This window comes from Dermacentor variabilis, chromosome 11, assembly GCF_050947875.1.
Source record: "Dermacentor variabilis isolate Ectoservices chromosome 11, ASM5094787v1, whole genome shotgun sequence".
Lineage (NCBI taxonomy): Eukaryota > Metazoa > Arthropoda > Arachnida > Ixodida > Ixodidae > Dermacentor > Dermacentor variabilis.
Genome location: NC_134578.1, coordinates 43,443,333 through 43,455,797, shown reverse-complemented (window position 1 = coordinate 43,455,797; position 12,465 = coordinate 43,443,333). Strand labels below are relative to the sequence as shown.

Sequence of the window (12,465 nt, the reverse complement as noted above, 5' to 3'; positions counted from 1 at the left end):
GTCGAAAAGGCGACGAGCAATGGCCAAGAGTGATAAGACAGGAATGTGTAGCTTGTGCCAGCCAGAACGCGCAAAATATAACAACAAGGACCTCAAACACCAGGAACTTGTAACTCGAAAATTCTGTCTTCTGAAGGACTGAAAAGAGGCTTTCACCCACGCATTTTTCTTGAGTGCGAGCAGAAGGAATTCTCCGAGCGCGTAGGATAATCTGGTTGAAAGTCTCTGTTGTTGGAAACACTGTGTATACGTATAGCATAGCATCGCGTCAGGTTGAAGCCAAGTTCTTCTGTAAATGCGCGGTCGCCAGCGCATTTGTGCTCTTAAAGTGCAGGAAATAAGGCCCGGGAAGAGGGGGATGCGAGGAAATCGGATGTTTTCGTGATATGTTCGGTATTGTTTGCGATGGGTCGGCTATTTTCTACGCCATGTACGTAAAAGCGAACTACTTTTATTTGTAATGCTGCCCATTCGCCACTTTCGCACGTTTCGCCTCTACGCGTATTATTCCTATAAGACGTTAATACCAATATGACGCATGCTTGTAATTTTTTCAGCTGCCCTCGTTTCTTGCAGCTTCGTACGGGAACTACTGCTGCTTACCTGGTGCCACAACGCTGGATGAATGCATAAAAAGCCGGGAACGAGCTTTTATATTTAGTAAGATGAACGTTTCCTGGTTTTAGAATATGGCTTTCGTCTTTATGAAATTGCGCTTGGCAGATATTCGATGAAGGCTTGTAAAAGCGTTCGAAACCACTTTTACCTAATGATAAAACGATTCTGCACCAAGATCGCGTGTGATTAAGCAGTATAAGCAAAAAAAATTAAGACAGGCCACGCTGATTAGCGCAGCAGTCGTAACGCGTTCCAGCTAGCGTTCAAAGCGCGCGGCCATAACCGAAACCGGAAGTGTGGTTACGGTGTAAATGGCGGCGGCCTGGAGCGCTCCAGGCAAACGGTGGCTAGGCTCTGTATGAGTGTGCACTCTTGTTAATTTCTTTCTATAGGGGGTCGTGTTGTGTGATAGCTAGCAGGGCTCTGTACCGGCATACACCACTCTCTTATTGTGAGCGCTACGCGGCATTACTGTTTGCTGCAACAAGCACATGTTTGTTTGAAAGGTGGAGCTTAGGCTTCCCTTTAGTCTTGGCATTCAACTAGCAATAAACTGCAGATTTTGTGTCAAGGGGAGCGCTTCTCGGCTACATTTGCCAGGCGCTTCGAGCGCCGTATGATGCACCCATATTTTTTTTTATCTCAAAAGGGTGTCTTCAATAATTACTTTGCACGAAAGACTTTTCAGTTCTATATTTCGATACAGGTAGCTATCGATATTACGCCCCTACGTGACGCAAAAGTTAAGTTAGACATTATGTGGCGATAGTGCCAACGCGAAGTCCCAGTGCGAGTTGCAACATGAATCACAAGATATATGTGTGGGTAGCCGGCCCAATTTCATAGCTCATTGGACAACCTGAGTTTGCATACATAGGCCGAACGAGACGCGTTAGCTTAGAAAGCGCACACTAAGTTGCATAATAGACTGCAACATCTTGAACATATTGCGCACGAGGCACCCGATAGTGCCACGTCCGTTGATATGTTCATTACGTTTGCGTTCCCGTTGGTTACACTGACAACAGACAGTTTTAGAATAGCATTCTTTGCCTTATGTGCGCTCAACGCAAGCACCCTTGCGGGTTCTTATGGTGCGCGTCCCTTCAAGGCATTTAGTTTAACATGCGGGAACGCATACGCAAGGAAGACGCTTAGAGTTTCTCTATATGCTCTCCTTGTGGAGGGACCTTTTTCATCCGCGAGGTAGTAGCAGTGCGTTTATGACCCCAGAGAACTTCCGGTCAGCCGTTTTCGACAATCTAGTTAGCCAAGAAAAAGGAAGTATTTTGTCGAATAGCGTACTGTGGGCACATATTCTTGATGATTTCAGATATAAAGAACGTGCGCCGCGCATCGAGCTCATGTATGAGCTTTTTTGTTTGACTTGACAATTCAATTCACTTGTCAACCACTGCAACTATGCAGCAAAACTGGTGCCATCTGGAGGGTTGTATTAATTTTTAGGCTATTCTAACTTGCGTTCCAGAGGGTTTAACCGGTAAACTCCTGGGAACGCGGTTTGCAAGCATGAAAAGAGCCTATACAAACGCATCTAAGCTCAGGATATTGTAACAAACTCTCCTGCTGTTAAGAAGAGGCTTCTCGTTCAGGCATACGGACGCCGGAATCACCGAACGATTTCAGAAATTAGAGCCGCCATGCGCCCACTACTAACGCTTCAGGTGAGTTCAGAGGAAGCGAAAGCTCATTACAATAGTTTCTGGCGGTCAGTGAGAGCGAGAGCGTAGCCATGACGAGGATTCCCGCTGAAGCGGGAGCCACGGGTGCCACCATGTTCGGCAACACTATTTTTATTTGCGTACGTAAACATACGAAAGGTAAACTCGCCAAATAACGTACGTTATCACAGTGCACGTAAACCAGAAAAAAACAAATAACGTTCGGAGAACAAGCACTGATGACAACGTTATTTCTTTATGCACGCAAAGAGCTTACCTTTGGTTCCAAACGCTATTTAAAGACTGCCTGTTATGCAAATCGCACGTACCCTCGCTGAAATGCCAATAGTTTTAAACATACGTAAGGGACCGTACATTCTCGTATGTAGCAGCTAATACAGAAAGAAAGCAACACGAAGGATTTCCCTAGTGCCGACTTGTCGACTACCAAGATGTCGTGTGTTCTTATTTGGAGACTGCGCGCCTTTACAGCAAACAATATCGCATAGTATAAATGAACAAACTGTGTTATGTATTGATGTATATGTTTTCAACCGTATTCAGGACAAGACGTCCGATCTAAAGGCATCTCATCAAATGCGACAATTATGTCTCAAATTTAGACGTCAGACCCGCCACTACGATACTTTGTGCAAATACCGAAGCGAATATGCCCAGGCAACAGCGTCGCATTGGAGCGACTTGCACGTTTCAGACGTAGTCTGCAATAGAGCAAACTTGCTTCTTTAGTGACCAGCAGAAAAACCATGAACAGAAATCACACGACGCACCTACATTAAAGACAGCCGCCGCGAGCGTTGCGATGACGAGCATTCATGATTTATTGGGCTTACAAATATAGTTACCTTCCAAAGCGGTACGTTGCAAGCATCTTTTGGCTATGCATAGCCCATGAATTTGAAAATATTAGACATCGCGTAGTCTAGTGTGACAGGAGACCGCAGTAGAACAATACTTATGCAGAGAAAAAGAAAATTCCATGATTCGTAAAACTTTATCTGAACAAATCGTACTGGGTGGAGCCATTGGGTTGTAGGGTTCCTTCTTACTGAAATCTTTCCACAACTTGTCCACGCCAATGCGATAAACAGCTTACGTGTGAATACTAAGTTGAGTCCATGCAAAGGCACATTGCAGACACGTTTAGCAAGAGTGGTGTCTGTCTTGTTCAAACACTATCTGAGAACTCAACGACCAAATGAATTTATATATAAAAGCAGCAATTTTCATACCTCAATGATCACTTCCGGCAGTTTCGCGTTGGAGCATAAACTTCTACCCCTACCTTTCATGGGTAATCCCTGCGGGCTAACAGAAGCAGTTCAAACATTCCAACAGTGGTCTATTAAAAACTGACACCTTCTAGTGGACGAACCCTAGCATATGCGCCCTTCGCTCTATGCTCAGAACAGCGCTTTCGTTGCTCAGTTTAATGGCATGCGACTCCGTTATGTCACTTACTCCTATTTTTTTGGCACATTGGTTCGGGTTGGGTGAGTTGGGTTGGGTTTGTGTTGGGCACAATGTCAGAAACAAAACGCAATCAACATTTGATCATCAGACGAGTGAAGCTTGTGGCCACACTGATCGCACCAACAGGGGTAGCCTATATATTTTGCAGTCTAGAAACTTCCTCAATTCGAAACTTTACAATAACTCAAGAAAGTGGTCGACAACGCCAGCCCTCAAGCGAAGGGCTGACTGCGCATCAGTCGCATCTTCCGGCGATTTATGACTAAAAGTCTAACGATTGCTTTACCTTATTTACACCAACGCATTAGAGTAAATATACGTTATTCAACGAACTCCCTGTCGAAGAAAACACCGGGGACCATTATTGCAACGTGGTGTGTTCTCCAGCGCTATTTCACACAATTCAGAAACAACTTCCGAGTTGACGCATGGCAGCTTTGAGGTCCGGATAAATCTCGCTTGCTATCAAACGCAGCGGCAGGAAACTCGTCGCGTGTGCGTCTCTTGGTGCACAAGAACGCGTCATAAACTCACTACTGGACTTCATATGCATAACTCAGCGCGTATGATACCACCGTACGGTTGAGTCATTACCTCCGACGGAGGCTACGATTGCTAGCAACTTTCGCAACAACATCGCAGCGCCTCCTTGAAGCGTTCACCTCTACGGTCACTAATGGTTTTTAGTTATAAGATGCCAAAACGTCGAATAGGAGCAAGAGGGATTAGCCCAAAGCTTCAAACCAATCAGTCGCTCTTACTGCGTATGATTGCTCAAGCCGTTGCCATTATTGAACGACACTACACAGAAACCTTCCGCAGGCTATAACTAGATAAGGGGTCTTTTAGAAAAGCATTTTATTGTGCTGGACCGAAGACTGTGCTAGGTAACCTGATTTAGTAATCACACACTCCTTTGGAGGGATAAGCCTAAACACACCCTACACAACACGCCTCATTCCACATCATTCTGCTCTACACACATTACGCGACGATAGCATGAGAATTCAAGCATCCTTAATGCAGTTGGCGCACCTGATTTTTGAGATGTGCGCATTTCAACAACACATGGAGCAGCCCTTAAAAAAAAAAGAAATTTTTATTGAACTTTCACAAGGCACTTTCTCATTTCTCACAACACACTTTCTCATTTCATTGGTCAAATGGAAAAGAAGATATATGGGACACTGAAGAAAGTGCACTTCAGTTGGTCTCCCGTCTATAACGCACTTTTTTGCCACGTACGTTTATACAGCGCATGGGAGGTATGTGTGGTAATGGTCTGACTGCTTCAAGTTAGAGGTCCTTGGCTTTTGTAATAACACCAGGTGCTCCTAACGCACTTGAAATGAATATTGAAAAAGATAAAAACACAACTTTTGCTAACATGTTTGAAATAAAGTACAATAAATTCATTATAAAGAAAATTACATGCCTCGGCAATGCCATGAGGCACATATAAAAAGCAATTCGGTTGTCACAGTAGAAAGAGCTACAAGAAACTACGACTCCACAATTGACACTCCATGTGTTATCTGTCAACTTCACCTATCGATCCACCGGTCCTCATTCTTTGCACGACAATTAATAGCGCCAGATACAATGCGGAAGGCCAATTCATTTTTACATGTGGAAATCCAAAAAGATCATGCAGTACACCACTGGGCACAGTCGGCAAGCTGCAGAGATTTAACACTCTTTCATCATGAACATCCCCTAAATGAAATATAAATGGGTTTCATGCAACAACATATAAAAGTTCTGATGTAATTTGCTCTTATTTGTCTTTGCCTTCTGTGGAGAAGACTTCGCATGGATATAGAATGGTGTCTCGTGAAGAAAAAAAAATTAGAGAGACCCGTCAAAGTTGTTATGACGTCAGCGGACAAATCAACGTATCGAATAAAGCAAATGAAAACGCAAGGAGATCGCGCCAGTGACCCCCTACTTATGATCAAGGTCAAGGTATTCCCGGTTCCTTGATCATTCGATAGTTGCGGCACTGCGTCACTATAGTGTGAAATTTGTCTTTGGCAACGTATTATATCACCATTGTACATGCCCACTATGATAAGTGGTGCTTCTTCCTATATACAATGCAATCGTCATCGCAGTAGTGCCACATTCTTTCACAAGATACCCTCATCGCGCTAACCTTTGTTACTAGCGCCATACTTCAAGGCCTCATGAGGGCACAGCGATGCGCAGCTGCGATGACAATATGTTCTCGTCTTGCACGCGTCAGCCTATTATCTGTGGCTGCGCATTCAGTGGTGCTGTAACTGTAGCCCACGCAGGGGTAGAACAGCTGCTACACAGAGAAAGAGCACTGCAGGCACCGGAAGCAAAGCCACGCCAGCGGCCATGTAGGGTCGATCGTGCGACCGCGGCTCCCAGGTTTCTTGATTCCAATCGCGTTCCACCGGTTCTGCGCACAAAGAAAGGGTACACAAATCGGGATAGGTTACTTGAAGTGAGCTTAAGACTGCTCCATCACTTCGTAGGATGATGGTAAAACGTGCATCCAGACACACACGGAACATAAAGGCGGTCAATGTGCCCATACCGCAGTCGAGCCATATTCACTGCATAGAGTCTGCGTGTTGCACTGGAACATGAAAGGAAAATGCTGACACTTGCTTTACTTTTTTGACATGGCAACGCAAGGCACAATGCTCCGGTATTGGATCCTGCACCTAACCGCACGTGAACAACAACGATGTCGAAGAGGAATGCTATAACCTGACAGACGATAATACGGTAATAACGCCTACTAAAAACAGAGTGTGCTGGAATGTGCGCAGTTATGTGTAGCTGTGGCCGCACATCACTGACAACGCTGAAGTCATGTAAATGAGAGTGCTAGAACACATTCTACCAGACGGCAGATTCTTACATATCAGCTAGCACTTTCAATAACGAAGTCGAACTGGGGCATTATCATGTTAGATAAAAAAAAACCAAGTAAAGCGGAGAAGTAAGAAGCGTAAACGTGATTCTAGCTTCTTATAAAACTAACTTGTATTGTTCTTTATATACGTAAACTTATCCTTTATGAGTGATAAGCGAAGGAACAGCAGGTGCAATTTAAAAGCGAACACAACACTGCAATTTTTTTTTCCGGATTTGGCCATCTCCAATCTTCCTGTTAGCTAATCAACGACATATCGACAATCTCCTAATATAGCTTTGCTAAGATTCACAACTTTCTTTTGAGTTCCTTCTTCGGTATGACCCCATCAGTCCTTTATATTGACAAACTAAAAATAAAAACTTAAATTTGCTACTTTTTCACTGCTACATGCGGACGCTGGCGATACAGTTTCTCGTTCCAGTTTGTTAAACAGTTTTCTCCCTGGATCGGCCAGAAAAATCAAATTACAAAAAAATGCTTTCCTGTAGAACCTGGTACACAAAAAGGACTTCAGTGCGAACACTTGGTACCTATACGATCGTCAGCAACTAATTTTTTACTAGTTCTTCATTTTCTTCTCCGTGGCAGGCAAGTAGCTCCAGAATTAGTAAAAGAAATTTGCGCGAAGACGCTGAGGCCACAAACCTTTTAGCGTGTTCAACATCCTTCCACGATTGCTAGTGCTTACATAGCAGTTCTTGTTTGCTGCTACACAACAGTAGTGAAAGGTGCTACGCCTAAGAGTGCCACACTACAAAGTTGACCACTCAGTACAGCCTCCCCGTTAGACTAGGCCCTTAGGAATCAGATGGTGCATAAAGGAGGGTAGTTCTTTGGATCGTGCATAAAGGTGCGGTGGTAGCCTATGATACTGCGTGCAAAGCAGCATATTCTATTTGAGTTCACACCACGTACACTCACCTTCGGGCGTTCTGACAGAGATCGATTTCCGTGTGGCCATCTCCCGACCGTCGTAGAGGTTTGCAAATGTTACGGTGCAGTTGTATTCCGTTCCCGGTTGCAGCGAGCTCAGAGTAATCGTGGACGACTTGCCGCCGTATTCGTTGCAGAGAAAGTTTATTTCACTTCCTGGGCCACGCATTGTGCCGTAACATTTTTCCAAGGCACCGTTCTTAACTTCAGGCACAAAGACCTCAATTTCCACAGTCCTGGAATCGGTGGCAGTGGCATATACCATGAAGTCCCCTGGTGCTGTGAGGAAGAGCGAAAATCACAGTCACAGGAAAGGTTGTGATAGTCTCGAAATTAGTGTCTACTCTTGTAATCTGCATCTCTGCCAAAAGATTGAGCTTCCCCTAAACACCTAGGCACATGTATGAATCTCGAACGCTGTGCGTTTTTTGTTCACTTTGTGAACATCTTCATTGTCGGGAAAGAGGATTCCACAGCGTTTGTCGCGTCGCATTCACAATATCCAACTGATATAAACGACGCAGGCGAAAAAAAGATAGTGTCCTTGCGAGTGCGGTTTTTTTTAACAAAATGTCCCTAATTTTTCTTCTCAGTGTCTTTTCTGTGCTGTTACTTACGAATCTTTTCAAACGAGTCTATCTTGTGAACAAAGTATTGAACTCAACATAATCTGTTGTCGCATAACTCTAAAACCTAATTTCGGAACCAAGGTGTAATATTTCAACCCTAGAGTGAAATAAATGCATGCTATAGTATTTTTATTGCAGACATTTATTTTCTCCTACATGACATTCCACTCTAATAGAGTGGCTATCACGTTTGCTTTAAATACTGTGCAAGCTATATGCAAGGTATTGTTTTGAATGAAGAAATATTCGGATATGTTATGTGACCTGTGTTAGCAGTTAACGTCCACTCCATCGACAGCACTTTTTGTACGTTGAACTGTGAATACGGTCAACTAAACGAACAAAGCTACGACGAAACCAGTCTGACCAATCGGCAGGATATATTGACTGCGGCTAAATCTCGACGATCCTAACTGTACCTAAATATATTGTAATCATATCACCGGCTGCATCAGCGAGTTGGCTGTGCCCCAGCAGAAAAAGTAAGCCTGAGATAATCTGTAGATATTGTTGATCGGATTTTGTTCCCATTGCCAGTGGCAATACCCTTATCTTGCATGCAGTCGCTTGATAATGAAATTTAGGTCGGTTTTCGGATGTCCGTGTAAGACGCAATTGGTGAATGTAACTTGCATTGGCCTTGGCAACATAATTGGTGAAGTTCGATGCCCGTACTAGATACACATTGCTTATACAGCACTTGCACCTCGTCATTGTTCCTTTATCGATGCACGTGTTAGCGCTGCTATATTTTTCAAATCAAATAGAAGATATACGTTTACTTGAACTTACTGATGGAAATAGCACGCTATTTCAAGTATTCTTCAACGGACGTTTAATAATTTATCTATTTGAGTGCGAAAGAATTTAGTCAGAAAGATGAAACAAGTGAAAACATGTTACAAAGTGTCCTAAGGCTAACTATACAAAGTATGATCTCACAGTGGACATTTGCTATTCGAAAAACAGAATTTTCGGTGCATCCTTGCGCACAGCAAGTAAGCATAGGCCTGATCTGGAGCACCACTAAGTCATAAAAGTTCTGACTGGAAAAAAGAGAAGTGACGAAGCAATCCATGGGCGAATTACTCCAGTTTACAGTGTGCCTTCCCCAATCGTCTGAAGTGTACCGAATGAATTGCATGAGCCTGGACAAAGCTGGCCATTAACTGGGCTTATTTAGTATGAGTTATACAGCGGTGCATGAAAGTCCTCTCTATTATAGCGCGCCTTCGGATAAGGACTATTGCCGTGGGCTTGGCGTTTAAGTTGCTTGCTCGGCTTTTCCCTCGTCCTGGCCGAAATTCGAGCTGCGTGCCGGGTCAATCTGAGTGGGGTCGCGTTGAGCACGCACGTTGTTTATGTCTTCTTTCAAGCGCTCTCTTTGATTCTAGAGTTCGCTTGGGTTCAGGAATCACAGTTTAAAACTACAGCATATTCTACCACTTGTAAGTAAAGCAGGGAGGTCCTCTAAACTCCTTATCTTCGCGGAGGGTTTAAATTTCGGTCCTGTAGGCGCCACACTAAAGAAGCGCTATCTCAGTTCCCGTAGTCTTCTTACGCTGTTCCCACGCCTAGACGAATCAGCTAGCCCAATGTCTAGTCCTTTTGCTAAGAAGACACTGACTTATTATCAGTTCCTAGAAACCCATAGATAACGGTATCCCTCTTACAATGTATTATTAAATGTGATGATCTTCGTAAAAAATTAAAACACCAACCCTTTATGTAACTTTATTGTAACATTATTGTTACGGTACATAAGTTATTCTAATAAATTACCAAATACAACAGCAATAGCCACTAAATCTGGGATAACATAGGATCATTTCTTCATCTGTCTTCACCAAACCGCACACTGAGCAAACTTACTACAGCAACAAGGGTAGTAATGGAAGCAACGGATATCGCAAATGAATTCAATGTTTTTTTTTCTGTCTTACACATGATCATTCACCAGATAGTATACCAGATGTATTTGCATGCTCACATGATCTTGAAAATGGCTCTTGGAATAAGGGTACTAATTTTAACGCGCTCGCACGTTGCACAAAACATAAGAACTTCTACATCATTACGCATTTACACATTGCACTTGTAACACTGCATCTCAGTTTTAGGAAACACACATTCCACGCACATGACACACCTACAGCATTTACAAAATGAAGCCTTCAGGGTCATCAAATTTATGCAATACTGATTTTCACTTCCTTAAAAATACCAACATTACGTTACATACTCCAGCTCAATTGGTTGTACTAATATACCGCAAACGAATCCATGGAATTATTTTAGATATATTTATTATATATGCTTTTACCAACACTAAGAATACGAGATTTCCCTTTAGCAACAATTTTTTATTCGCTCGTATAAACACTAAATATGGAATGTGTACGGCCCCGGTTACGGCCATTAAATACTATAATAAATTACAACCCCATAAAAAGCCTGCCGCACATGAAGATTCTAGAGATATACCAAGAAATGTTTAGTTACAGCAATACTGGCTACGTACTCATTCTTATAAACGCATCAACTTTACAAAATTATTTTACAGCTTTCAATGAATCTGTACTCGACTAGCTTCTCTACTTGACTAGTGTATAGGCTTTAATCTCTATCTTTCATTGTCGTCTTGATATTTTTCTTAAAAATGTTTAGTTTTTTATTGCGTAGCATAAATTTCACTTGTACTTCGCATACTTTAAGCATATTTTTGTTTCTAATTATCTGTTGCACTAACCTCCTGTCCTCTGATATACGCCATTCCTATGTTTCCTTAACGTGTCCATTACATTTTCATTTACTGATGCACAGTATCTATTTCATTTGCTTGTGTTTGACTTGAACTTCAATTATTGTAAGCACGTTTCTTGCATTTGATTATCTGGTTCACTAATTTCGTGTAATTTTATGTCTGTCACTGCTATTTTGCTATAATGTATTGATTACTAGATCGTTAACTGAGTAATAGGAGGTGCCCCAGACAGTTTATATAACTCTGGTACCTCCTTCTGTAGTAATGATAAATGATGGAACAAATAAAAAAATGGCTTACACTTGCTCAAGTAAAGACAAAAAGAATTATGCCACCCACTATCACGCTCTCATGGCGACCAGGCAGAATCGTTCAGTAGCTCAACTTCAAAATATTGTCAGCTCAATCATTTCATTTCGCCTCCTTTCCAAGTTTCGCGCGATGACCGTTTTTTTTCCTTGAAGCATCGAACATGATAGTGGATACGATATTAAAACCTGAGATCACTGCGGCCGCCGAACATTCGCGCCTGCAACGGCGCTAAAGTAACTCGTATTACGAGCGTCGCTATCTTCATCGTTCCAGTGGAGCCTGTTGCGTAGTTTCTTAGAAATCAAGTCACCCGAAATTCGACCACACATATGCGCGAAATAGAATCCCATTTGCGGCTTCGCTTGCGACACATGAACTGGTGCACGAAAACGGTCTCGAAACACAGTTCAACCAAACACACCCTAAGATCGCCCAGCATCAAAGAGATAAATCATATGCTCACCGAAAGAAGGTGTACGAATTTCGGCAGCCTCCGGCGTGCTTCTAAGGATGTCGTTGCCGCAGCGGGTGGTAGTCGTTACAAGGACGCAGTAGGACGTGTCCACAGTGCTCTCGAAGTGTAGGGAAGTATCAGGTGTGTTAAACTCCCGGCAGGTGGACACTTCGGATCCAGCGTCACACGAATCGAACGTGTAGCACACTTTTACTGCGTATTCGTCGAGCACGCCCGTGTAGGCAACAGGCGGATCCCATGAAATCCGGCTCTGCGAAGGCGATTCAGGAGCCACGGTGATGTTTTTCGGTGGATCCGGATCTACAGGAAGTAGAAACGCATATGATTTTTGGGTTACGTGTAATCTTTTTAGCTACAAACATTTGTTAGCACGTCTCTACTGTAACATTTCCTGCGGCAGTTAAAAAAGTGTGCGCTTGGTGCTTGCACAGCAGCGTTCCCTCTTAAACGGAACAGCTAATTAATACTTCTCCATCAATTTCAAATTAGATATAGCATGACGACCCGCAGATAACTTTTTCTTGCGTGAATACGTGCCTATCACATGATTTTGATGATCACACTTTTCTCTGATGAACGTGAAGAAATGCTAGAATGGTGTTGCATTAAGGGTTAAACGTACCGCACATTTAATCAGAAACTTA

At 43.0% G+C, this 12,465-nt stretch overlaps 1 protein-coding gene across 2 annotated transcripts in view; it reads right to left on the bottom strand.

Moving 5' to 3' along the window:
• Positions 1-4,874: 4,874 nt before the first annotated feature.
• Positions 4,875-12,465, bottom strand: part of LOC142564380 (uncharacterized) — a 39,918-nt gene continuing 32,327 nt past the window's right edge. For both annotated transcript variants that reach the window (XM_075675368.1, XM_075675367.1), the window contains exons 4-6: positions 11,810-12,121; positions 7,630-7,920; positions 4,875-6,222 (exon numbers count right to left, since the gene is read on the bottom strand). In XM_075675368.1, the coding sequence (XP_075531483.1) occupies positions 6,062-6,222; positions 7,630-7,920; positions 11,810-12,121 (764 nt within the window). In that variant the 3' untranslated portion in view covers positions 4,875-6,061. The remainder of the gene's footprint in view (positions 6,223-7,629; positions 7,921-11,809; positions 12,122-12,465) is intronic.